This window comes from Cataglyphis hispanica, chromosome 16 (genome assembly GCF_021464435.1).
Source record: "Cataglyphis hispanica isolate Lineage 1 chromosome 16, ULB_Chis1_1.0, whole genome shotgun sequence".
In the NCBI taxonomy this organism is placed as follows: domain Eukaryota; kingdom Metazoa; phylum Arthropoda; class Insecta; order Hymenoptera; family Formicidae; genus Cataglyphis; species Cataglyphis hispanica.
The window spans coordinates 4,282,663-4,308,736 of NC_065969.1; the positions used below are offsets into that span (position 1 = coordinate 4,282,663).

A 26,074-nucleotide genomic window follows, 5' to 3' on the forward strand; every position below is an offset into this window, starting at 1 on the left:
GACTTTTTTATAATAATAAAATAATTTAGTTAAAAAAAAAACTTACGATATTCTCAATAGAGTCTATAATAATTTTGACGCTTCTTTTCATCGATGTTTCAATTGACTCGTCTTGAATTGAAGATTGCTCCATTGGAAAATATATTGTTGCTAGTTCGCCAACTTTTAATTAAATATTAATAATACAAGATAAAAAAATTACTTTTCAATATATTTTTTACAAAAGAATATAAGGAAACAGCTTTTACATAGCCTATTATTCTATAATGAAACAATAATTGCGAGTTTATTTTTAATCGTTTGTTGTGTCTCGAAAGAAACTTCATGCCGAAAGAAAAGTGAATTTTCTGTATCATGATAATAAGTATCTCTAAAAGCTCATTGCGAATAAGTAAACAATTATATAATATAACAATATTAATTTTATTTATCAATCAATAGTATACGTATGTGTGCTTTCCCTCCATATAACAAGCAATTATTTTTGGTATATATATGTGTATGCGTATAAATTATTTTATATATATTGTACATATAAATGAATTCTTTCTGATATACAATTCTAATGGACGGTTTACAAATCACAGAAGAGAAAGAAGTCTCAAATAATATTCAATAATTCTCATAAATTCTAGTTTTATAGTACTTGATATTTATTCCGAAAAAAATTTATAAATTTGTCAATATTTTTCCTTGTAGCGTTTAGAGTATATTATATATTAGAAAGTTACAATTGTGGATTTACAAACAATTATGATATCGAACTAACGAATTTAAACTTTCGACTCATGTCGAAAGCATCGTCGATTCCGAAACAAACTCATTGCTATCGGCAATGGGTCTCTTTTTTCAGGTATATCTTATATTTTCTCTTCCTGCAACTCGTTAACGTAGAGTTGGTGAAGATAATAGTGAGACAAAAATGTTGCTTTCTTTTCTTCGACACAATTTACGTCACGAGCGCTAAAGTTGAGCTAAAATTGCGATCGCAGAATTTCAACAATATGATCATATTTTATCAATATGAAGGCACTACAGTTCTCCAAACGCACTTATGTCAAAGTGCACATCCTTTATACAATCATATAAAAAACTAATATACATGCGTATATATTAAAATTACAAGTATCAAAACTTCGCCGAGTTCATTGATGAAAGGAGACGAAAATCGTGATACCATGAGCTCTCCCTTATCGAATTTTCTTTCGTTTTTTTCTGATATTATAATCACTAAAATCACATCATTTGTATTTAATTTTCAGAAAGAAAGTATACAAAGGGGAGCAAGGGAAAAACAGTTGCTTGCTTGTCTCGGTATGTATAATTCATACTGTAGAAAATTCTCGTTCATTCTAAATCGATTTTTAAAACGGATCATTAAAACGTTTCTGCGTAATAAAACAGTCTTCTGGGGTAGTTTGTTTAATGATGAGACAACGGGGCAAAGGATTAAATAACATTACGCAGATTTAATCAAATGGAACGATTACGAAATTACAAGGTTTTCATGGTTTTGTCGATATGTCTCAACGTTGTTTCGGGCACCGCGTCCGTCAGCGCTTTCCAAAATCCCTCGCAGCGAGTCAGGCATCGAAACATCTTTTTCGCATAATTTCTAAAAAATTACATTTATCGGAATTTTTATAGAAACTGTAATTGCTAGGACTAATAATTTTAGATGCGAGAATAAAATAATGATAAAAACGAATGAGTGGATTTACCTGGCGTCTAGATTTCCGTCCATTAACAATTTCGCGCCTGTGTTTAGCAGCTTATCTTTTACGTCACGTGGTAAGATCATAATGTGATCTGGTCCAATGCGATCAGTGATATCGCATAACAGTCGAGCGGTTGCTGCGCGTACAATAGCGTTTTGGTGACTATAAAAAAAAACAATTAGGAAATGAAAAATAATTAAAAAAACAAACAAAGATAAATAAATAATTATATAAAATTTTATATAATTTAAAACTTTAAATTAACCTCGCTCCCCGAAGTATGATGCCGATGGTTTTATGAGGCGGAAGATGCTGCACCATCTGATCCAGAGCTGCGTTGCTATCCGCTCGAAGAAATCGATTGGTATCGGCCGTTCTTTGAAGCAACGATCCAGCTATATCCTCTAGATCCTGTGAAAAAATTAGAATGGATGTTCGACAAACATGATAAAGAGAAGAAAGAAAGAGAAAGAGATGTTAAGACATTAATTATTCTCACGCATTCATGGCATATCTACCTGATCGACTCGAATCTGCGAGCTGAAGACATCGCTGGCAGCGACACACGCGGCACGCGCCACTTGCGAACGAAGATTCTTTATATGCCGCCCCAGAAGCCTCCCTATTGTTCCAACTGGGCACGTGTCGAGACTCTCCGGATGCTGCTTTGAGATCTGAGATAGGCTTTTCAGGCCCTTCATCGTTATTTCCCTGAAATATACGTTTATATAGAATATTTAGCGTATTTTCATAGTCGATATTTAGATTTTACAAGACTAATGCCTACCAATCTTTATTTTCGAGTTGCGCGAGACATTGTTGTACCATCCGCTTGGATTTTTCCGAGGGTTTCTCGATTGGAGAAGTTCTTTTATTGGAAGGAGCTCGGTATCTATTGGTACCGCGTATTGGTACTTTTGAAACGATTCTCCTACGCGACTCGATAGCTTCCACAGATTCAGGCTGCGTCCGAAAGATTTAACAAATTTATATATCGTTATATATTGATTTTATTTATCGTAATGATTTATATCGGTTTTTCGCAAATTTGTGTCTCATTTATTTGTTTCTCATAAGAGAAAATTTACTTGTTTCGCATGTAATGAAAAGGATTTTAATACATGTATAAACAAAGAAAATACATTTTTCTCATAAGTTATACCTCAATCTTCAATATTCCCGGTTCGGTATTCGTTTCGCTACTGTCTTTACTTTGTCTATCCTCCAAAGTCTCGTTCACGCTTGACTCTTCTTCTGTGGACTGAAACCGTAATTATGTAAATTAGGCGGTTAATATCATCTTAGCAAGAAATCATACGCGTGATTTCTTACCTCCTGTGCGTGAATCTTATTATGCGAGTTCTCAAGATTCTCCATGATTTCGTGAGAATGAGGCCTCGACGCGATGATGATCGCCGGTGAATCACCGGTCATACTGATGTCTATGGGTGGGCGAGCGATGGTGTCCAATGATTGAATGGAAGTATCCTCGTCAGGTCCTATGGAAGCGACTATTCTCTCCTCGCTGGAATCCCTCGAATTCTCGGCCTGATATCCAAACGTTTAAATGTAATTTGGTGTACATATATCTTTTATCACAAATAAATTTAATAAATTTAATAATTTTTAAAATAAAATTTTATAAATTAATAATTAAAGTAGATTTAATAATTTGTAAAAAAAATTAATTTAATAATTTATAAAATGCGCCAAATTTAATTGTAATTTACTTGCTATTATTAGTCAAATCGTGACAAAAACGGATAATAATAATTTTATCAATTTTCTATGATTCGCTGTCTACTAACCAAATTGCGCGAACCGCAACGAGAACTCCGTTTCGACGGCGAGTCGGAGATTGGCGAGTTATTGATGCTGCGATTCTCGGATGACAAGTACAGCGATTCCGATTTTTTGGGACTCAGAGCCCTTGATTGAAGCGATTCCTTAATTATCTGTGGATCCTCGTAAGGTAGAATGCGTTCGTTCGAGATCACGGATACGATGGATCTTCTTCTCGCGCTTGATCTAACATCTTCCGGTTGCATGCTGCAATTGCTCTCCGCGCTTCCGCTGCGATTTTCGTTTATGGTGATTAGCTCTCCGTGAGTCGAATGTCTCGATATTGATCCATTTCGATTCGTTGACTTTGCATCATCCTCGCTGTTCCATTCCTTCGACTCCTCGTCCGGTACGTTTGCTATCTTCATCGGGTATTCCACTTTGTTAGTGTCCAACGGCGTCTGAAATTATTCAAGAAGATTCCGGATTATCCGCGTTTTTTAAAAATATTTGAGGAAAAAGGTATCCCGTAATTAATATTACTTTTGATTCAACAAGCATAAAGTTGAAATCTTCTCATATTAAATTTTATATATTTTAACACACAGTATTTTTTTTTTTTTTTTTAGACGCATAAAACTTTATATTATATAATAGAACGCTATATAATAGAGAGAGAGAGAGAGAGAGAGAGAGAGAGAAATTAACAAAAATAAAAAGATACATTAAAAAAAATTATTATATACATATATAAGAATCAATTAATTTTCAATTTTTCAAGTGCACTTTCAGCGGAATCCTAATGTGACGTTTAATTACCGTGATATTTAATGTTGAAAAATAAAATGTCTCGTCAAATGACGAACGTCGATCGTTAAATTTTCGCTGAGGAAGTAACGACTCCAAATATGCGAAAAAATCTATTACAGAACTATTAATCTTCGTTGATGGTGAGTCATCCTGTATGTGTGAAAATTATGTATTTGTTGACAATAGATTTGTTATTGAAGATTTGTTGACGCGGTGTCAGTCGAAAAAATATTGACAAAGGCGATAATCTGGAAATATATTTCTTACGAAAAAGGAGTCGACGTCATCGCAAACGCTCTGACGATTCGTCGTAATAACGTCGAACGCTGGGTCGTCATCCTGACTTCTTGGAGTCGACGATCTGCTGTTGTCGCTGTTGCCATTGTAATCCGGCAGCGCTACAGCATCCTGATTCTCGTCGATTCTTTCTCGATTACTTCTGGAAGCGTCCGACGACGAGCTGCTCGCGCTTTTGGGATGATCGTTTACATGTCCGCCGACTGAGAAGGAACGTAGAAACTCTGAATTCAGAGGCGTTACAGATTTTTGTACTTATCGAAAAGATTAATAACGTTTGGCTCTTTCATAAAGTTTAAGAGAAAAAACAATGACAAAATGATTTTTATCTGAAAAATGTAACGTAAATTATACATCTTATGTTTTCTGCTTTGTTGGACCCAATAATAATATTTTTATTACTTTTAAAATGAGGGAAAAATGAAATTCTTATATGTATAATTTATGTTACATTTTTTAAGTAGAAAATATTACTCTTTTCCTATAAAAAATCGTACTGTACACTTATTCTTTTTTTATTAATATAAGAAAATTTGACTGTCTTTTTTGTAGTGTGCGCGTGAGAAATATCTTATGAATTCATATATGAACACGATAACTAACTTTCAAATATAAATATAATATGGCAGATAAATAGACTATCGATTTGACTTTTCGTACGATGCAACGCGCGCGGTTCGATCGTACCTTAGACTTGACCAGCGGAATATTGATTACCGGCTAAGTCTAACGAAAGCTCTCTATATGTATGCACGAGGTGAAGAACCTCTCGCTCCATTTCCATCCCATTTTCAGATGCGCGCGTGCCGAAAGCTTTATTCGCCATCGCATTATCGTTCAGCATCTCCGTCAAGTAACGCCGAAATTCCCTCAATCCACTCTCGAGCACGACGGGTAGTCGCAAGTATAACTTTTTTTTAACTGATTGGCGATTCCGCCAGTGCGTTATATTTTTTTATCGAGTAAAAGTCAGCACCAAAGAGTTGAAAATTTCCGAAGAATAGTGATTATTTTTTTATTGCAATTAAATATGTAATAAAAGAAAGAGAGTCTGATTGAAAAAATGGAAAAACAAAAATTAAGCTAAAAATATCAGTGTTTTGTGACCACAGTGAATGCTTCTGGAAAGAATAGGACTGGTACATACCTTGGTACCGAGATTCCTCTTTGTTTGAGTTTTGCACGTGGTAATTTTTCGCCTCGGGCGATAAATGATGTTTATTCCGCGCATTGTATTCCTCTTCGTTTACCGCTTTATCGCTGCAAAAAAATACATAAATAGAAATCGACTCGAAAGTTTCTACGCAGATTTACGTTCTACGAACAGATTAATATTTTAGTAGCGGTATCTCGCGCGCGATTGCGCAAAGTAGTATTTTTACACGAGCTGCATATATGCTTAAAGTTGAATCGCGTTGGTATCACGGAATTACGAATCAGGCGATGCAGTAAATAAAATAACACGCGCATCATGATTGACGAGGAAGGCCAACCTGTGTTCTTATATACTTGAATGTATTAAATTTTATCGGATGTTCTCCACACCTATTAGCCTCGATAGAACACCTTTTTTAATTGAGTTAGAGTTGACCTTCTCTAAAAATTTTGACGGGTGATTCCTCAATATTAAAAGTCATTTCCAAATCATGCTATCTTTCTTTCTTCTTTAATCGATCTCAAGCTATCTTTTCTCAATAACGATTCGAAAAACGTTATCTTTTTTAATAGCGTCTATTTCATTTTTTTTTTTTTTGATAATTATTTTATATTTTCTACGATTAGGCGTTATTATTTTCCTTCACAAATTGTCGAAGAAATGTCTTGATCCGTCATCGACGAATAACGTACACTGTGTCACTGTTTCGACTCAACCTCAAGGCGATGACCGGTGTGGTCGCCGTGGTGATGACAGTCGAGATGGACGCGACATCGTCCTCCTCGTCATCGTTGTCGATGCCGACTGATTTTCTGCATCGGAAAACGCACGGACAACAATGAAGAACAGCGTTTGCGATCTTGCGCTCCTTTTTCGCCTCGCTTGGCCATGTGCAAAACTTGAGGATCATTCTTTCTCCGTCAACGATCCCGTTCGAAGCTTCTTGTCAAAGTCGATCAGCTGATCTTCAGCGAGCGCGACTTCATAGTTCGAGCGACTTATTGCACGTTTTATCTTTATCGTACTAATAATAATTAGTACTCATTCATTTTCTAATTTGATTTCTTAATCTCTGAATCATTTTTTTCCGCTTTATATTTAATTTTATGATAATTAATATCATGTAATATACAATGATGAGATGGTAGCGCGTTGCACGTGCGATGGGAAAAGTTAAATATCGCGATGGCTCGATGCTTTTTAAAATCTTTAAGAGCAAAATATAAGCAAGCGAGCACCGAAGAATCAATCGATACTAATGACAAACACTAGCTCTGTGCGTCGTAAAATATGCGAAATTGATATTAGCGCCGGAATATGTTCAAACCGTAGGACGCAGGAACTCGCGTTAGATCGTGCCACCGATTAATTATCGATTATATGTTCAAGAAACACTATTCCAAAGTTCAAATGGCTGACGTATTTTTATCAATTTTTCCTTCTGTCTATTTTACATTATTTGTCTCTATACAATCATTATTATTACTATTATTATTATTATTCGTTATTTCAATTTCTTTATCCTATTTTATTTCCAATTTTACACATGCTACTTTTTCGCAACGTTAACATTTATAGAATCGTTCGATTAGATTAAATCGCTACATACATTTTCACACGATCGAATTTGCAATTATCCTATAAACTAGCGACGATTCGATCGAGATGATGCTCATCGCGCTACCATCCCTAGAAGAGACGACTTTTCAAGGGCGAATCGCTTGCATAATACGAATCACCCTGCGAATCCACGTGTACGTCGTGGATATACACACACAATGCACTCGGAGATGTAATTGCAATCCGATTTAAATGACAGAGGTTGACGACATACGCGCCGGTACATGATCGTCGGATCTAACGATTTCGCGCGGTGTATGCGAAAAATGGGAAACTGGCGGGTGACGAGAATGTGATGTCCGAGAACGCATAATATCGCGTAAGAGGGGTCACGGCACGGCTTGACAATCGACGACGTACGCACGACTGTGGCACATAGTAGAGACAGCGAGCGTCCCGACGCTGACCGCTACCGTCGCCACCCCCACGTTACTCCCGACAGCGTGTCCGCTCACCCCCTCCTGCCCCCCCCCAATCTTCCCGGCGATTCCTCGTTCTCTACAGTTCTGTTTATTTAACCGTAGAGGAGAAGAATGTATGAGATATAAAGGTATGAATTTAAAATGTTTTTTTTTCTTTTTGCAGAAAAACACATAAGGTATAGTTAAAAATATTCAAATGGAGAGAATGACAGAATAAAACTGAAATATAAATATAAAGGATGTAATTCGTAAAACTAATCGTCCAGTTTTATGAATTAAAAATAAAATGACATTATCTTTCTTTCTCTTTTATTTTACGCACGGATATTATTTTTACAAACCGTCTTTCTCTCTTCTTCTTACGAGACTACAAGTTAGACTGACTGTAATTCACCCTTTTTCCCTTGCGGTCACGAGACAAAAAGGCTGCCAAACCAGGTCAAGCATTTCGGGTGAAACGCAATTAAAGGGGATTGAAGCAGAAGTTAATTGCATTTGACGCTTTTTTTACAAGTCTTGGAACTTTAAACTAAATCTTGTATAATTTTGTAACATATAAATATAAAGTTATATCAGATTTCTGAGATTTAAATCTTATCTAAAAATCTGAAGATAGCGAGATTATTGTTCCCATAATTAATTCTTCTTTCGGCGAAAATCAATTTTAATTGCCGGCACGCGAAATTCCCGATTATCTTATAAGCCCTTATATAATTCCTCTTGTGTTATTTCGAAAGAAAAGGTGTGAGTCACGTGTTGAATCATGCTCCAAGAAATTTTCGTATTTTCTTGTTAAAGTATTTGAGGGAAAATTATCTGAAATTATTGCGGATACATATGATAAAAGTTTAGCGAAATTAATATTGGAAAATTTTATAAGAAATTCAAAATAACCACGCGAGATTAAAGATAATTTATTTTAAAAAATTTGGATTTTTCGCACAATACGTAAAAACGAGTTTCTGTCGTTGATATTCGCGTTTATATAGCAAATATCTTGGGATAGGTAATATTGAATAGCGATCAGCCGCTGCGTGCCTGCCTACGTGTAAAATATTTAACGAGGAGGAGAATGGAAGGAGGGGTGGCGGAGAGGGCGATAGCACGCGGTAAGGTGTTTCGACAATCTACAATAGTCCCGCATGATGTGCAACACGCTATGCATATAGTGTGTTGTTATTGCAATGTACACATCGGTACTATAAAATCTGCATATAATTTTTGTGTAATAGAAAATTTTTTCTCTCTCTTTTGACATTTTTTTCTATCGTGTCGCACGCACACTTTGCTCTCCTTCGCGCGAGCGAGATGTTTTCTTTCTTCCTTTAATTTTACTGATCGGCAAATTTGAACGATTAAAATTTTTGCTCTGATACAGTGACATATTTTATATACGAGTCTCCGTTAAATATTAAGCCGCGATTAATATATCGCGATCTTGGATTTGTAAATTTAAAAAATTGATCGGAGTGTGTTTATCGATTTGAAAAATCGTCGACATGCGATTTTCGCTGACCCAAAATAATTCACCGTCTATATCGGCGATTTGGATCTTAGCACGCATCGCGTTAAGTATGTTAAGAAATAATGTGTCACGTGACGAGATCGAGATTAAACGAAATACGAGGTCGCGCACCTTGTGCAAAGCCGTTACAGCCTTCGCTATTATCTCAAACATGTATATGTAATATCTTTATATTAATAGAATTTTCAGGGTAATTTTGTTCGAATGGAAAGTAATTATGACAAGCTGCGAAGTCTCTCATTCTAGTTCTTTTATAAAAAATTTGAAACACGAAGACAATGTTTATTTTTACGCATATCATTTCAGTCGGTGATCGATAAGCCGGGCATCTTGCTCGCAGTTATTTTAGGACAAAATCGATCCTGTCTGGAATTATGTGCTCTTGAGAGCTTAACATAAAAAAAAAAGTCGGTCCGCCCGATGGCGTGTCGACGCGACTTTATTTCGAGAGGACGTAAGCTTTAATTTTGAGAAACTCACATGTCATACATCGACGCGGTATGAAATCTGCTGGAGGCCAGTTTGATAAATTGTCGCGATCGATGGAGCTGCGAAGGTGACAACGATCGTAGTCTCCGACGATGAGGATTGGCATTTTCTGCAAGAAAATGCTCGTTCTCCTGTGAATCCGATGAGAGATCCATCTCGATCTTCTGTTTCACCGCCTTTGACGCATCCTTCATCCACGACATAATTTATATAAATTAGTATTCATAAATATCAACATTCTTTAAATTTAAATTCTAAATTTATAAAATCGAGAAACTAATTTAAAATTACATTATATCCAAACATTGATAGCTCTTTTTAGCGAGATTATTATTAACGAGAAAATTAGACATATAATCATCGTTTTTAATTAAAAAAGGCAGAATGATGAAACAATTTACCCGGTATATAATGTTTCTATTGTTATCCGAGGAGACTTGTGATTCCAGATGTTCGGATTTGTCATATACGCAAGTCAATGGATTCGGGGCAGTTCGTAACCGTCGATACATAGGTCTGTCCATAAGTTTTCTCTGTCGTTCGTGAACCGAACTGTACCTGTACAAACGAAAAATTGATCATGTTAAAAAGAATTTTATTGGAGAAGATTATTGAGTCGAGAACTTACATTTCAACGAGCGTCTGTTGCTGCATGTTTCTGGATAATTGTTTATGTCCTCTTATGCGATCTGAATTTTCGTTGTTATCCGTAAAATCGTCGTTTACAAATCTGCCGTAATTACGCGGATTGTCATTCGAGAAAATTGCTTCCCTATTTCCTGCAACGCTCTGCAAAAGAGCGTAGAGAGACATAAGTGTAATTGTAGTTTGAATCCATTTTTACAAAAATACACATGTCTTTTTACATTTAATATTTAGATCCTTTTATATTAAAGTTTATTATTTTAATATTTAATTTAAGATATTTTTTAATTTAATTAAAATTGAATATTTAACATCGTAAAAAATCTTTCGTTTTACTTTCGCAAATTTTTCACTAAAATTGTGATCTTTTTTTATACGGAAGGAAAAATTTAAAATAACTTACGTTATATTCTCTATTTGATGTTCCCGAAGCTTTCGCGTAAGAGGACGAACGATAACCGCTGCAATGCGAATTGAATGTCTGATTCGAGGTCTGACTGGCTTCTTGTTGGAGACGTTTTCGCCGTTGATACGCAGCCGCATATGATCTGCGGGCAATTAACGTACAAGTGTTAATTCAATTCGAATGCGAATTCTCCGAATGATGCCAATAATGATGCTCACCGAATATTTTCTTGCCGCGAATTTATCCGATTGCTATTGCTATCCGACGCATCCTTCGTTTGCTTTCGCGAATTAGAATTGACGTGTTCCAGATTGATGGATTTTTCTTGATTTTGCAAAGTTATTTTAGACCGCTCGCGGGTCGACAATATCGGAATCTTGGATTCTCCTCGTAAAGCTGTGCTTTCCTACAAAAACACATTTTGCATATTTTGCAATTAATAAATGTATATTTTATTAATAATAATATATCGTATTATAATTTTACGAATATGATATAGTCAAAAGTAATTTATTATATTGTACTATATATAATTTATTATATACAGACTGTTTCTTAACCAATAGTACAAACGAAAAGATAACGATTCTACATAAAAAAACTAATCGAAAACACAGAATAAACTATTTTTACATTTTTTCCTATATTTTCTATATCATTATAAGAATCTTACCTTTTCTTTAGTAACTTCATTAACGTTTTTACGATTTCGCGATTTTTGTTCAAAATTATCAGAAATCTCCCTATGATTTTTTGCATCTGTCTCAACAAGATCGTACTGATTTAACGATGTGTAAGATGATCGCAGTTGCTCTTCTAATTTTAAATTTTTGACGTTTGAGAGCACTCCTGGAAAATTAAGTTATTGTTACGAAATGTCATCATAAAAGGCATAAAATAATTAATTAAAATCAAATTCGAGAAAGATTACATTACCTGTATTTATGCTCCGTCCGTTTGAGCCTTTTATATTATTTTCATTGCCGTCCTGTAATAAAACCGAAAATACTTAAATATGACATCGAGCTTGCAATAAAACGTGGCAATACTCCCTTCCGACAAACACATTTTCATTATCCGATATTTAAACGCAACATAATGATTTTACGAAATTTCGCATCTTGAAATACGGACTCTTATGTATGAAAAATTTAATGGAGAATTTATATAATAACCTATTATTATGACAGATATTTTGTGTCTCCTGCCGCGATGTACATACATACCATCGAAATTAATTCAAGAAACAAACGAATGTATCGCCATAAAATGTTAAAAATACTGGACATTTTTTACATTTTATATCAATGGCCTTATATAACTTGATAATCTATATTAAACGTTCGTTGACGACATTAATTGATATGCAAATATAAATTGCGAAGAGATTATGTTATTGAATGACACGCAAAGAGTTACAATGTTTCTCTTCCGTGCTTAAAACTCCTTACTCAATTCACACTCGACGAGGATTAATTATAAAGGGTCGCGCGAAGATATGCAAAACAAAACTCGATGGAAAAGATATATCGCACTTTTCTCCGTTCTTGCTTCTTATTTTGTTAAGTGTTTGATATTTTAATATTTGCATTGCGAAGCTCAATATCCCGATGAATAATGACAATAATAATATCGGGAAAAAAAATTGGCATATGCATGTGAACACTGTATGTATCGAGAAATCGATAATACTTTATCAAAATAATATCGTTAATGCCAAAAGTCATAAATATCTATTTTCATCAATCTATTATAATCTATTCTATCAATCTACATACTCTTTAGAAAATGTGTAAAGAAGTCTGCATATTGTAGAACTCATCCCTTGCGATATAAAATTGTATTAATTGTTTATATCTGAAGAGTTAATTACAAAGTTAAAAAATTAACTAACATTTTAAAAAGTTACAACATAGATCTATCTTATTGCTCTCTTTTTCTATTATTATAAATTTATCTTTATAAAAATATATCCATCTTTATAAACGTTAAAAATATTTTTGTGCGAGGGAACCATAAAATGAAAGATGTATGGAGAGATAAAATGGAAAATGTAGGTCATCTTACGTTAGTTTGCGAAGGCAATATTTGCCAGGCGGTCGATTGTTCGGTTTTAGATTGCAAACCGACACCAAGCGCGACGAGATTGGGTCTTTCCATCCACGAGGTTTCGCGATTGTTCGTGCTTTCGTTCCTAAGAGAAACAATGTGATATTTCAGCGATTTTATACGAATATATACTTTCGCATCAATTGAATATATCCATGATTTTCTGAATTACCGCGATGCTCTTCCTTGCGCCGATCTAGATGTGGCAATGATCTGTCCTCTAGTGCGACCGGTGCCAGGTGAGACCGAGCCGCTTCCCGCCACAATCCAATCGACATCGGGACCTATTTGTAAGAAAATCGAGGATAAACATACGTTTAAGTTGTCAATTAAGAATTCTGTTCTTTTGACCAAACGCGTTTCCACATTTTTCCGTTTAACAAAATTAATGTATTCTTATCTCAGAAAGAGAGAGAAAGAAAAAGATAACACATGTAATTAAAAAAATAAGCTTTACGACAATGTACAGATAATCACATAATATCAAACTTCGCGTTTTACATCGAAATGTCACGCGATTAAATATGACACTGCGCTCTAAAATGTTTATTAAAAATTCAAGTACAACATGGTTTTCTTCACATATGTGATTATAAGATGAATCAATATAAAATACTAATTAAAATACATTATTAAACAATTTATTATAACTTTATTTTATCTACACGCATTATGCTTCTCTCGTTTGTTCCCGGTTATTATTACCAGTAGCGATCTGAACAGTCGGTGAAATTTGCAAACCGTACACCACAAGGCCATCGGCCGACACCAGGGGCAGCGACTTCCTGGCCAGCCGTGCCCTGACGGCGGCCAATATTGCCTCGGCATCGGCGTGTCCGTCGGCCGCTCGTCTTCCTGCCTCGAGAACTTTCTACGAACATCAATAAACCGCGCTGTCAAATAAAATTCCTCTAAGGGGATAATTTCGCGTGCTTGAAACCAAAACTTAAAAATAAAACTTGAAAAACTATAATTTGAAAATAAAATTAAAACTTAAAGCTAAAATAATTAAAATAATTCTGCATCATGCGATGAGAATTACTTAGCATTTAAAAAAATAAAGGTAAGTGAATATTAATATTATAGAAAAATGAATATTAATATTATACGGAAATTGTTTTCTTAAATATAAGGTCCTAGAACAGTTTTGTTTACTATATGCAATGCCAAGTTACAGCACTGGATTTTGTATTATTCGTAAATTTTTGCAAAAAGTTTCTCCAGTTTTTGAAGTGGATATAATAATAAATCTTATCTTCACGATACCTCGGGATCGTAGATCTGTCCCAACACAGCTAAAGCATCGAGAGCGGCTTGGCGTACTCTGCGTCGACGATCCGCGACCATCGCGGCCACTCGGTTGGCTACGGTCTCTAACTTGAATTCGGTGCTCGGGAATGTCACCAGTGAAAAGATCAGTAACTGCAATGCGTTCTCTCTCGTCTGCGAAGAACAACTGATTTTAGCTTGAGCAGCGAGGGAACGATAATTTTATTTACATTTTTCGCTTTCAAAATAAATTTGCGAATAATCTAAAATCTATCCGAATTATGTTAAAAGGACTCACTTTGGCGTTTCTAGCGCTTAGACAGTGAGGCTGCAAAAATTGCTCCAGAAGGAGACTGGGTTTTAGTCTGAGCATCGCGATTCTAGTGAGCTGCGCCGCAGCTGGACCGCCCTGTCTGGCGAGGCCCCAAGCCAATTGAGGCAATCTTTTTCTTAACGCATCTTCCGAAACACCGGCGACTACAATCTGAAATCGAAACGATCTTTAAGAAGCTGCATGTAAATTGGTAATTGTGGAATATATTTGACGCTATGCTGCGTCAAAAGCTTATGACATTACAAAAGAATTGAATATATTCTCCTTCTGTCGCACTAAAAGTGTCTTTTACGCAACTTACGATAGGATATACATGTTACATAGGTGTCCTTGCAACTTTTGTGCTTAAAAATTGCAAATGTTTCTAGAATACAGATATCCGATAATATAAGCTCCATTCAGGAATCTCTTACGCGCGATACTGAAAAAATCTTTAACTAATTTTAACAAACGATTTAAATGATTTTAAAATTGTTGTGCTAATCTTAAAAATATTTTCAAATATTCGAAAAAAAGACGATATTCACAAATGTCGAAATCCTTCTCTATCGGAGATAAATTTTTCCGTTTATCATGCGATACACATATTACATAATAACAAGACTCGATGTTCTATCTGCTGATAATTATCGCTTCTTGGCAAATTAGCTGAGATCTCCGCGCATTTGATTTTGACGAAAATTACGAGAGCTTACCTTCGCCACCGCAAAGCCGGCGGCGGCCACCCGGCAGCTCCTTTCGCCGCCGAGCACCGCATGCAAGAGCGATCCTAATCGCGATTCTATCGCGATCAGCGCCGAGGAGGTTCGCAAAGCCGATGCAACTCTCTCCAAGCCTCTCACGCGTGCCCGCCAATCGTCCTGAAAGAATGACAAATAACGGATAATGAAAAGATATTGAACGATTAAAATCTCTGTCTGTAAAATCTTTTAACTTGTAATTTTTATCTTATTATATCTTTCATATTTTTATATCTTATTTAAAATATTATTTATAAGATAATAAATAATTTATAGATACATAAAGATTCTTGCTGAAAGGAAAAAAGCTATCAGTTTAGGAATACTTGAGAAAATTTTCGGAAAATTTATTTGTTTGATAAATCGAAAAATTTATTTTTTTTGATAAATAGGTAAAAGACAGGTAAAACATAGATAAAAGATTTTCCGATCATTTTATAATAGCCGTCTCGCGTGCAAATCTCCCACAATTACACGTAATAAGAATAGCCGTATTTCCCTTGCTTGTTTTTCTCGGAATTAACTAGTCAAATACCTGAATCGTTAAAAAGCCAGGTAATTGTATTCGCGTGATTCATCTTTAATTACCTACATATTGATTTCTGTTGATCATGCTTGAATAATTTCTATGCTGCACTTGACTCTGTTGAGGAATAAAATTATGATATTTAAGGAGATTCCTTATTCAAGAAATTCAATTACACGAGAGCGAATGAGCGATGTCGCTAGAAATTCACGAGTCGACATTATTGATCGTCAAGGCGAGACCAAATGCAATGCACTGGTCGGTGCATCTGCATTCTCACCGCGTGTTTCTATCGAGCTTTATAACCGCGGAATCGATATCGGACTTAGCATCTTTTTTTTTCTTTTAATATCTCTCTACCTCATGTAAAATAATTTTTTTTAAATATTCTAAACCAGCATCTTTGACGCACAGCCTTGCACTCGAACGAGACGTGGAAGGCGAATAAACGACTGGCAGATTTTACTATGATGAATCAGAGAACTGCTTGAAAATTACATTCGACCGCGACGTGGTAAACGCGGCGGTACAATTGCCGCTGATTTGCATATACACGGGAACGCCGCTTTCCTGGACCGAGCGTCGTGGCACGCAATACGTGCCTAATTATTTTCTTGCACCTTTTCTCCCTCTTTTGCGCTCGCAATATAATGATTTGCGAGGGAAATCTCCCCCGTCGTTTTTCAACCTCCTTTTCCCCCACTAATCGTGAAATATTCATATTTTGCTTTGGCGCGCATAAACTCGACTTTATTCTACGCATAAAAAAGACGACGTATTAATCTAACGAAGCGTGATTTGTTTTCCATTTTTTTTTTGTAAATCGATTTCAGAAAGTAAACAAAATTATTGTACAAGTTATTCAGAGCTTTCATTCACTTGAGATTTAATTAAAAAAAAACAAAGTATCAATAATCGTAAAATGGTGATATTCTTCCGATTAATCTTAAAAAAAAAAAATTTATTTTTACATAAAAAGTTATACCTCTCTGCGGAAAATTAAAAGATTACGTCAAGCGACAAATAGCGGTTTCTATTAAACTTTTATCCAGTACTTTTATACGGAGAACTGACTCTAAAGCAGAGTGCGGGTAGAACCTGCAGGTGACATCGTGAATCAATTATATAGCGTGATACGATGTATTGCAAAAAGTCAAAGTTGGGAGATACATATGTGCAATATGTTTCATTTTTCACATATGCGAACGATTTTTTTTCGCAGAAATCGATTGAACACGTGGCAGAATAACGGTATTTATTTTCATAGACCTCTCGCAGACGAGGCCGAGGCCGCATGTGCATTCATAAAAAGGTCTAGTACAGTGACCTTGAAGTTACTCGCTGAATGAACATAAGGCGCACCTGTGACAATCGTGACCGTCGCTGGAATGTACGATAGCCGTGCATATAGATTAGTATCGTGAACGCGATAGAGATTTAATGGAAATTGATCCATGTTAGCGTTAAAATCTTTCTTTCGAGGGATAAGTTTGATGTATCAGTTTTACTTGAATTATGAAAAAAAAATATATATATTTATTGTCGATTCGCGATTTCAAAAAACAAGGTACTCTATTTGAACAGCTGAACTAACGGAATTAATATGCAGAGAACGATCTCGGGTGTCTTCGACCGTGATGTTCCCCACTCAAATCTCAGGAGCGGACTTTCATTTATCGACATCGAATGAATTTATTCATTCTTTCTATTTTATCAAATCATCTTTCGTTAAGAAACATTATTTCAAAATTAACTCTGTTATTAAAAAGACATCCGATGGTTTGAAGACACTCTGTAAACGATATTTTATTACTGTGATAATACATCAGCGATCAACTCGGGGCCCGGTGATACTTTAGATCCCTCGCCATCACAATTGGTGAACACGAAACCGGTCAGTCTATCGGTGCGTTGGCAGAAGATGCAGAGAATGTGCCTTGTAAACTTTAGAGAGAATCCTATCGTTCTACAGTTATAAGTGACAGATACGCGAAGTGATTATATTTATGAATCAGGAATAAATTCAAACCGCGTCTCGATTATGTCGAGGCAACAGAGACGTGTGTTTTTCCGGTTACTTCAAATCGCCGTTTGTCTTGGCGTTATCTTGTCTACGTTAAAGTTATCTATTATTATTATTGGAGATGAGGATAAACCTCTTCCCGTTGCCGATGAATTGAGAAAGCTGTTGGTGAGTCATACGCTGCATTCTATTAATAAAAAATAATGATAAACAAAATCGATTTCTGTTTAAAAAGTGTCACGTAAGATATACATGTAATCTTGTGTTTATTGAATCTATTAAATGGATGTATTAGATTTCATCTTAAAAGTATCGAAAATAAGTTTTAAAGAGATATAAAATTATATATGTAATTAATTTACGTTACATTTTTGTAGAAAGAAATCGATCCTTTTTACTTATTATTTTCTCAAATCTCAAGAGAAAAGTCTCGCGATTTATCTTAGATCGAAGCTGAAATGGACAACACACGACGATTGTTGAATGTCGAAAGAGTATGTAAAAAGTATAATTTAGGCTCCTATCGGAAGCTCGCAGAAGATTCGTTGTTCAAACATCCGCCCGCGCCGCAGTACAGCGTCTTCTACATGGACAGGTTCATTAAGAAAAGAGAATCTTTTGACATCATAAGAAATCAATTAAATCAAGATCAATTTGATAAGATTACGCAATTTATCACGTAGATTACACAATATATCATATTGCCCGGTGTACAAAGCCGGTACTACGACCTGGCTCTACAATCTCTGCCTATTGATGAATGTGTCCGTGGAGACGCTGAATAACGGCAGGGAACAATTGTCAACTATCGCCAGGAGGGAGATACCGGAACTCGAGTACCCCGAGGCGAAACGAGTTCTAAACGCGAGTAGAAGGCTTTTGATCGTTCGACATCCGTTCGAGAGGCTGTTGAGCGCCTATCGCGACAAACTCGAGAACTCTGTTGCCGGCCGGGAACATGGGACATTGCACTTTTATCGCAAGTACGGAGCCAAGATCGTGAAGAAATATCGCAGTAAGTCACGAGAAAGTAAAAGGGAGAGTAACTTTAAATAAAGAAGAAAATATTCGATTCCTCCGAATTTTATACAAAGTACAGAGAGCGGCGACATACAAATACCGATGGTTATTTTTTTTTTTTTTTTTTTTAAATCTTCAGGGAATAATTTTACGAAACCACGACCGGATCAAGTGATTCAGCGCGATGATATACCGTCACCAGCCGGTGTGGAGCCGACTTTTCGAGAGTTTGTCGATTACGTGATCGACACTGATCTCGGAAGTTACGGCGACGATCACTGGATGCCGTATTATCTTTATTGCACGCCGTGCCTTGTCAAGTACAACATTATTGCGAATGTGAGTATCGGGATCCGCTATTCGTTGCCTGTCAAACAATAATATCTAACTCTAATGTTTTGCATATCTCTCCTGAGATTAAGCGCGATAATTTTTTTAATAAAAATATGTCTTGTTTTGTATTAAATTTTTTCCATGAATATATTTTTATTTTTATAGGTGGAATCGTTATGGCGAGATCAAGTATATGCGATCAATAAGTTAGGATTACGGGACAAGATCAAGCCCAGATGGAGACATAGTAACGGTCACGTCAACGCTTCCAGGATATACTTCCGTCAATTAAACAGAGCAACGGTGCGAAAGCTGTATGAAAAGCTGAGGCTGGACTTTGAGCTTTTCGATTACTCACCCGATATTTATTACGAGTACGCCACGTCCGCGGATTAATTGTACGTCAATCATATGTAATTGAAATGACATTCCTACGTCTAGCAATTATTTGTAAGACGTAATTTTATAAAAATGACCCAGTGCGCCGCGATGATATTCGGTAGAAAATATCGATGCAAGAAATAAGTACTTCGTGTACATGAGATTAAAGAAAAAAAAGAGCAAAAAAGATATGTTAAGGGCCTGTGTACGCGCGCACATGTAACCCCGATAATTGATGGAGCTTAAATCACGTTACGTCACGCGACGAACTTTTGTCGACGAGAATCGATCGACCTACTTCTCACCGTCTACTAATGTATCGGACCGGCGACCTGTCCTAAAGTCAAGGGTCCTCGAATGAGCATGTTAATCTCCGCCGCGAGTCGAAGCGGAGCGTTACCCTGCCTCGGCGAAAATGTTAATAAATTATCGTATAAAGAAGATCTCAATGTTTGACAAGATTTGACAAGATATAAATACTTGTATTCGCGTATCTTATTTTTCGACTCTTTATGATATATTAAATTATATCATAAAGTACTTTAAATTAGTGCGATCAACTTATAACTCGAAAAATTAATTTGCACGAAAAAAATCAATATAAAATATTTCGTGTTCTCGCTTTATGTCAAATTAATTCGATGTATTATTTAGGACATTTTATAGAGATTGAAAAATATACAATAGTTTTGGCAATTATAATTTAAAAAGATCTCAAGAATTATGAAAAACTCATCTCGATATGAAATCGCAAGAGATTTAATTTTCATAGACAATAAAAAAATGCATATTTATTAAGAATCTTTTACAAAAAAAAAAAAATATAAATTAGTTATAGTGTGTGCAATAAATTTGCACACACTATATATATATAATATTTTGTGTACTCATTAACTCCGGAATTATCTGGAAATATTTTCGAATCCACTTACCTTATTATGCAGATCATCCAACACCTCTTGATCGACCAATCCCAATTCCTCCCAGCTAGGTTCTCGCGGTTTACTCTCGCCCTCGCTACTGCTACACGTGACACTTCCGTTTCCCTCCGATGCGCTTCTCCTGTCGAAACATTGATCGCGTCTCTTTCGTCCTTCACCGTCGCCGTTCTTGACGGAGATCTGGTCCTCGTCGTACTTCGTCGCGCGATTGTCCGTAATCGAGTCAAAAATACGCACATCTTCCCGTTCATCATCGTCGATAAAATCACCGCCGACCAGGCGATCTATTCGCGTCTCGTATTCGCCGTTAACTGGCGATCCGAATGGAAAATCGTTGGAAAAATCGCTAACAGAATTGCTCTCCGATGCTTTCTGAACGTCTTCATTCGAGTGTTCTTTTTCCATTTTGAGATTGTCGTCTTTATTCTCTTTGACCGCCTTTGGGCCACTCGATAACTTAGTCGGCGATGAATTTTTTTCTCGTCGCACAGTTTCGGAAACGCTCTCATCAATCATGCCCGCATGATTATTTTTGAGAGTTGCTTGTTCTTCTTTTGAGGACACATTCTTCGGTGCTGCTGCAACTTGAGTTAGCTTGGATTCATTATTTTCATCCTTCTCTTGATTATTTGTATTGTTCTTCATCATTTTTTCTTCTTTATTTATCGAGCATAAAGTTGTCTGATCTAAGGTGAGATTTTCCTTCTTCGATATCTCGTTAACTTCTTTTAAACTATCGTTTATCTTAAAAGAATCTTTATCCTCTGTTTCACCATTTCTCTTATTTTTTTTTACTTTTTTAACTTCTTCTGTTACAGAGTCGACAATGATAAGAGGACCATCCGTTCGTGTGAGAATACTCTTCTTAGGACTCAGTTGCGCGTTGTGCGTATATTCTCTCTTGGGACTACTGGATGCCGATCTAGAAACTCTCCTCGTTCTCCGCTTCTCGCTTGCATGGGGACTGCACGGTTGCGACGAAGGTCGTCTCCGGCTCGTCGCTTCCGGCATCTTGGTGGCTGGCGACACGGGAAGCGGGATCCTCGTCTTAGGCGTTATCTCGATCGATTCTGTCTCGTCGCTGTCGGGTGTTCTCAGCTTGACGATCTCACCGCCAAAACGGACGCGTCTGGGTGTTTTCCGTTTATTCGGAGACGATGGATTTTCGTCCTTACCGGTCTCGTCATCTCCGCTCTCGTTCTCGTCCTTTTCCTCCAGAATCGTCATCGTGATGGCCGTCTCTTCATTGAACTTGATCTCGGTCTCCAAAACGATTCTCGCCGGCGGTATAGCGTTCGACGCCTCGTCCTCTTCCTCGGCGATACCGGAAGTATCGCTATCGCTGTCCCAGGATTTGTTCAAGATATGCTCCTTCATGTCGGTCTTTACGATATCCTGCGCGTGATTTTTCTCTCGCTTCCTTTTGCTCGGCTTGATATTATAAATCTTTGAAAGAACGTCGATGTTCTTCTTCAATTTGTCATCGTAATCCGCCAAATAGCTCTCGAATTCTTCGTCGCCGACCTCATTGCGAATCTTCATGAGGGATTTAAGAGCGGCTTCCTGGTGCGGTACCTGAACCAACCGTGCAGCAAAAGCGATCGTGACATCTTTGAGAATCTGCGTAGTCGGTGGGGGACTGTCAGACGATGGAAAAAGTAGCAACGGTGCGCTCAAAATCACGCCCGTTGTCACATTCGTCTGAAACGGATTGTGAGCATCCGGTCGATTCAAACCGTCGTGGAAGATCTGTAACAAACATTTCTCGATAACACAATTATTTAAAAAAAAAAATTGTGGAAAATATGTAATCGCGAAAAAGATCTAAAAAATCGTGTATGTTGAATTTAATTTTTATTTACAAATATCATTTTAAAAATCTATTTATAATGAAAAGAAAATTGTAATAATAATATTTGTAGAAATTATTTTGGCGAATCTTTTCTCTCGGTTAATAAAGTGAAATTTGAAAATTTTATAAAATGAGAAGTTTAGATTTATAATAATTGGATATATTAATTCAATTATAAATTAATCGGATATAAAAATTGTAGATGTAAAAATTAGAAAAAATTCTGTTTTAGCGCATTGCGGATATTTACATTTTTAACCACGCTGTCTCTGTTGGGGGAATGAACGAGGTAGACCCGCAGCGCGTCCAAGGCGCCCTTCCGTACCGCCGGCGCTGGATGCCCCAAATTATTGATCAACTCCGGCACCACCGGTTGCATGACCTTGTCAACGGCATCGGCATTCAGAGTTGGTAGAACGTCCATTAGTACCCGCAAAGCGTGCTGGCGCACTTCCCATTCCGGGTCTCGAAGTCTCTCGGAGATCTCAACGAAGGTGGCTTGCGTGTCGACCTCGGATGGAAACCTACGCGTACGCACCTGACCGGCGCGTTATAAATTTGTAGAATCGAGAAAAAAATTTTGTACTCTAAATTTTTAAACTAGAAATACAAGTATAAAACATAAAATGAAGAATAACGCTTAGTATATTTTATCAGAGGATGGAGATGCGTACTACGTGTTCCCAAAGTGGGGTCAGCTGTATCGTTTGTCCGGATGACGGGGCGGATGTCATCCTGCGTCGCGGCTGATGACGATGACGACTGCCTCGTCGGGCCGACGAGCCATTGCCCTCTGACAACGGTCTAAGGTCATAGGTCGACGGCGGCGCGGGATCTTCCTGGGGCTTCAAAGGCCCCGCATCTGTCGATCCTGTCATAGATGATGACAAACAGCCGGACATATCCTACTACGTCTCGTCCCTCAAGAACCACCGATTATCCCTCATGATCTTCCGCGATCGTGAATCCGACGATGCCTGATCACTCATCGATGCTTCCAGTGACATATACATAAATCGTACATACAAATCACTGCGTCGGAAATAGCATAAAACTCTATGATATTGATATATTCGCTCGTACTCTCGTAAATAAATTTTTCCTTTATTATATTAATATATCACGAAAAAACATCCAAGTTTTAAAATTGAATAACGATAATAATAATAATAATAATAATAATGCAAGGAAGGAAAGGATAAATCGATTCTTTCTACAAAGTTAATTAACTAGGATTGTAAAGACCGGATGTGCTGACATAAGAGTATGCCAATTTAACGATCGACACGTTATGCCAAAGCGATTCTTATATTCCACGGTTAAAATTGCGATTTTGCTCAACGTAATAAAAATATTTTGCTACATGATTTATAAACATACACTCCGTAAAAAATTTATAAAATTTTTAAACATAAAAATGGTAAATGTTTGCTAAACAAGAACAAAATTAAACACTCCTTATCGTGTTTGCAGATATAGATTATGACGTCAAAAGAGCGGGAAGCCACATACTGGCAGAGAAACATGCAAATGCTTACGCCGTGCAAATCATATTACCTTTTAATTTAAGTATTACAATATTCAATATTATTCAATTGTGAGATGTCAAATCTTCTTTCGCCTAAACGTCTATTGAAGCACATTCCACAATTCCTTATTCGCGATAACTTTTTTCCGGTCTCGGTGAATGATTGACGTTTGTTTTGCTTCCGGCATATCGAGAGGTGTACGTACGATGCGCGCGATTGACATTACAAAGACAGCTGTCGCCGTCGAAGAAACGGCCAATCTCGCGATACGCGAGAGCGATTACTTTCGATCTGAGGTGCATATTTTACGAACGAATATCTTATAAATAAAGAAGATCAATCAAAACACATCAAGCACACGAGATGTCATTCGTTTCATATGCGCTGTATACTCTCATACTCACGAAAACACATACTTCGAATAACCACGACGTTTATCATCAAATCTTTTCCTCACGACACGAACTCTATATAAAAAAAAGTAGCACACGCGAAAAGCGATTTCATAATCCGAGAAAAGAACGTGCGTATTTCTTAAAATATTATACATGCATTGGTCGAAATTGTAGGAGACCAATAGAAAAGGCTAATATTAAAATGATAATAATTAAAATAATCATAAATTTTAATAATGCAAACTTCAATAATAAATGGGCATTTAGAGATAACGAAATATTATGCGTTATTAATATTAATCGAGATAATACTGTTATATGCGTAACTTGTTATTTTAGAAAATTCACAAGAATTGCCAAAATTTTGTTTTACAAGGTAATGAACTCTTTGAATCTCAATTTTGATTTGTATGTGTATATGATCAAAAATCGGCTATATAATTTAATTATTTTTTTTCTACCCTTTTCTATCGTTATTCTTAATGATTTAAATTAAGACATTGAAATTTGGAAGAAACAGGGAGAAAGGAGTCTGAAGCTTTTGGAGATATGCTTTGATTTCAAAAATTTGTACTTAATTTGATAAAAATAAATTTTTTTTAATCTATCTTCCCATAGCATATATGTTTAGCTATATATTTCGCAAAATATTTATTATTACGGAAACAGAATATTTCTATATAATACTCATAATATTATTTTGTAAATCTAATATTTAAACAAATTTTTTATATAAAAAAAAGGAGAAAATAAAAAGAAAAAAAGAGGAAATACACAAAATCAAATTCTTATAATTTGCTTCTTAAATGAAAGAATATTAATTAAAAATAAACAATTTCTAATGTGCATTTAAAAAAATTTTGTGCGGAAATTTTTAAAATGCGATTTTTTTCGTCGAATCTTCGATTATCGTAATATCGAATTATCATAATTAATATTTTTAATAGACGAGAAAGAGAGAAAGCGCTTACTTTAGGTGAAGCAGCAGAGGGACACGCCAACAGCGAGCTTACTCTACCGCGGCCGGCATGTGACTATTGTCATCGCGTTCTCCACGAAGGAAGGTGCTTGGCGGTTAATATCGACCACCCCCGTCCATCCCTCTGCCCCCCACTTTGGCGAGAATCGTCTTATACTTTATAACGAGCGATAGTGTCGCATATACAAGTACCTTGAAAGACACTAGATATATATCACAAAAATAAATCATCCCTAAACTATCTTTTTGAATGAAAGAATAAATCTCATGGCGGGAGAAAATTTTGCGCACGCTTTTGCGATCGATTAATTATTTTTATATTTTAATGCGTGTTAAAAGATATATTAATAGTATGTTAAAATCGATAAGAAAAAAGTAGATGTAAACGCGACATTAAAGCGATAATATTTTGTTATAGTATTATTTGATAAAATTACACTTATATATCGTGCCTATCTTGTAAAATCCTTTCGTCTGTAAGTGAAAATAAAATAATCCTATATATTCGCGATGTTGAAGATTTGACTAACTCTATCCTACTTGCCCAATATTTACAACACGTCAATCTTACTTTATAGACTCTGATTAATCGTTTCATTATTCAACTTAAATCAAGCTTCTCTCCTTCGGCGAATCAGGGAGAAATGTCTTTTATTTAATGTCTACAAATTCTCTCTACATAACACAATTTAAACGACATCATGACGTCGTAAGAGAGAAAACTGAGAAATATTTATCTTGATACAAGTCGTAAAGCTTTCTCTGTGTTTACA

At 36.1% G+C, this 26,074-nt stretch overlaps 2 protein-coding genes across 7 annotated transcripts; one reads left to right on the plus strand and one right to left on the minus strand.

Annotated features, from left to right (window-relative positions):
• Positions 1-446: 446 nt before the first annotated feature.
• LOC126855536 (uncharacterized) lies at positions 447-25,886 on the minus strand. Of its 4 annotated transcripts, XM_050603286.1 has the most exons (28): positions 25,294-25,886; positions 23,073-23,392; positions 22,649-22,936; positions 20,538-22,295; positions 15,278-15,442; positions 14,547-14,732; positions 14,246-14,422; positions 13,685-13,850; positions 13,152-13,263; positions 12,938-13,064; positions 11,807-11,858; positions 11,544-11,719; positions 11,089-11,276; positions 10,868-11,012; positions 10,448-10,608; positions 10,221-10,377; positions 9,811-10,007; positions 5,755-5,867; positions 4,578-4,831; positions 4,320-4,460; positions 3,527-3,961; positions 3,051-3,266; positions 2,881-2,979; positions 2,506-2,681; positions 2,237-2,429; positions 1,984-2,129; positions 1,722-1,880; positions 447-1,615 (listed from the first exon to the last, which is right to left on the minus strand). In XM_050603286.1, exons 2-28 carry the CDS (start codon positions 23,298-23,300, stop codon positions 1,495-1,497), a joined length of 6,336 nt encoding a protein of 2,111 aa, XP_050459243.1. In that variant the 5' UTR covers positions 23,301-23,392; positions 25,294-25,886; the 3' UTR covers positions 447-1,494. The 4 variants fall into 4 exon arrangements, with proteins under 4 accessions (XP_050459243.1, XP_050459244.1, XP_050459242.1 ...); XM_050603287.1 differs by lacking the exon at positions 25,294-25,886 and having other exon boundaries at positions 4,578-4,810; positions 23,073-24,488; XM_050603285.1 differs by lacking the exon at positions 25,294-25,886 and having other exon boundaries at positions 23,073-24,488.
• On the plus strand, positions 17,348-22,767 carry LOC126855551 (carbohydrate sulfotransferase 9-like). 3 transcript variants are annotated; one of them, XM_050603325.1, is made up of 6 exons: positions 17,348-18,039; positions 18,318-18,466; positions 18,555-18,886; positions 19,031-19,230; positions 19,390-19,622; positions 21,365-21,386. In XM_050603325.1, the coding sequence occupies exons 1-5, from the start codon at positions 17,890-17,892 to the stop codon at positions 19,618-19,620; spliced, it is 1,062 nt and encodes a 353-aa protein (XP_050459282.1). In that variant the 5' UTR covers positions 17,348-17,889; the 3' UTR covers positions 19,621-19,622; positions 21,365-21,386. The 3 variants fall into 3 exon arrangements, with proteins under 3 accessions (XP_050459282.1, XP_050459280.1, XP_050459281.1); XM_050603324.1 differs by lacking the exon at positions 21,365-21,386 and adding an exon at positions 22,631-22,767 and having other exon boundaries at positions 17,760-18,039; XM_050603323.1 differs by lacking the exon at positions 21,365-21,386 and having other exon boundaries at positions 17,350-18,039; positions 19,390-20,367.
• Positions 25,887-26,074: the final 188 nt, after the last annotated feature.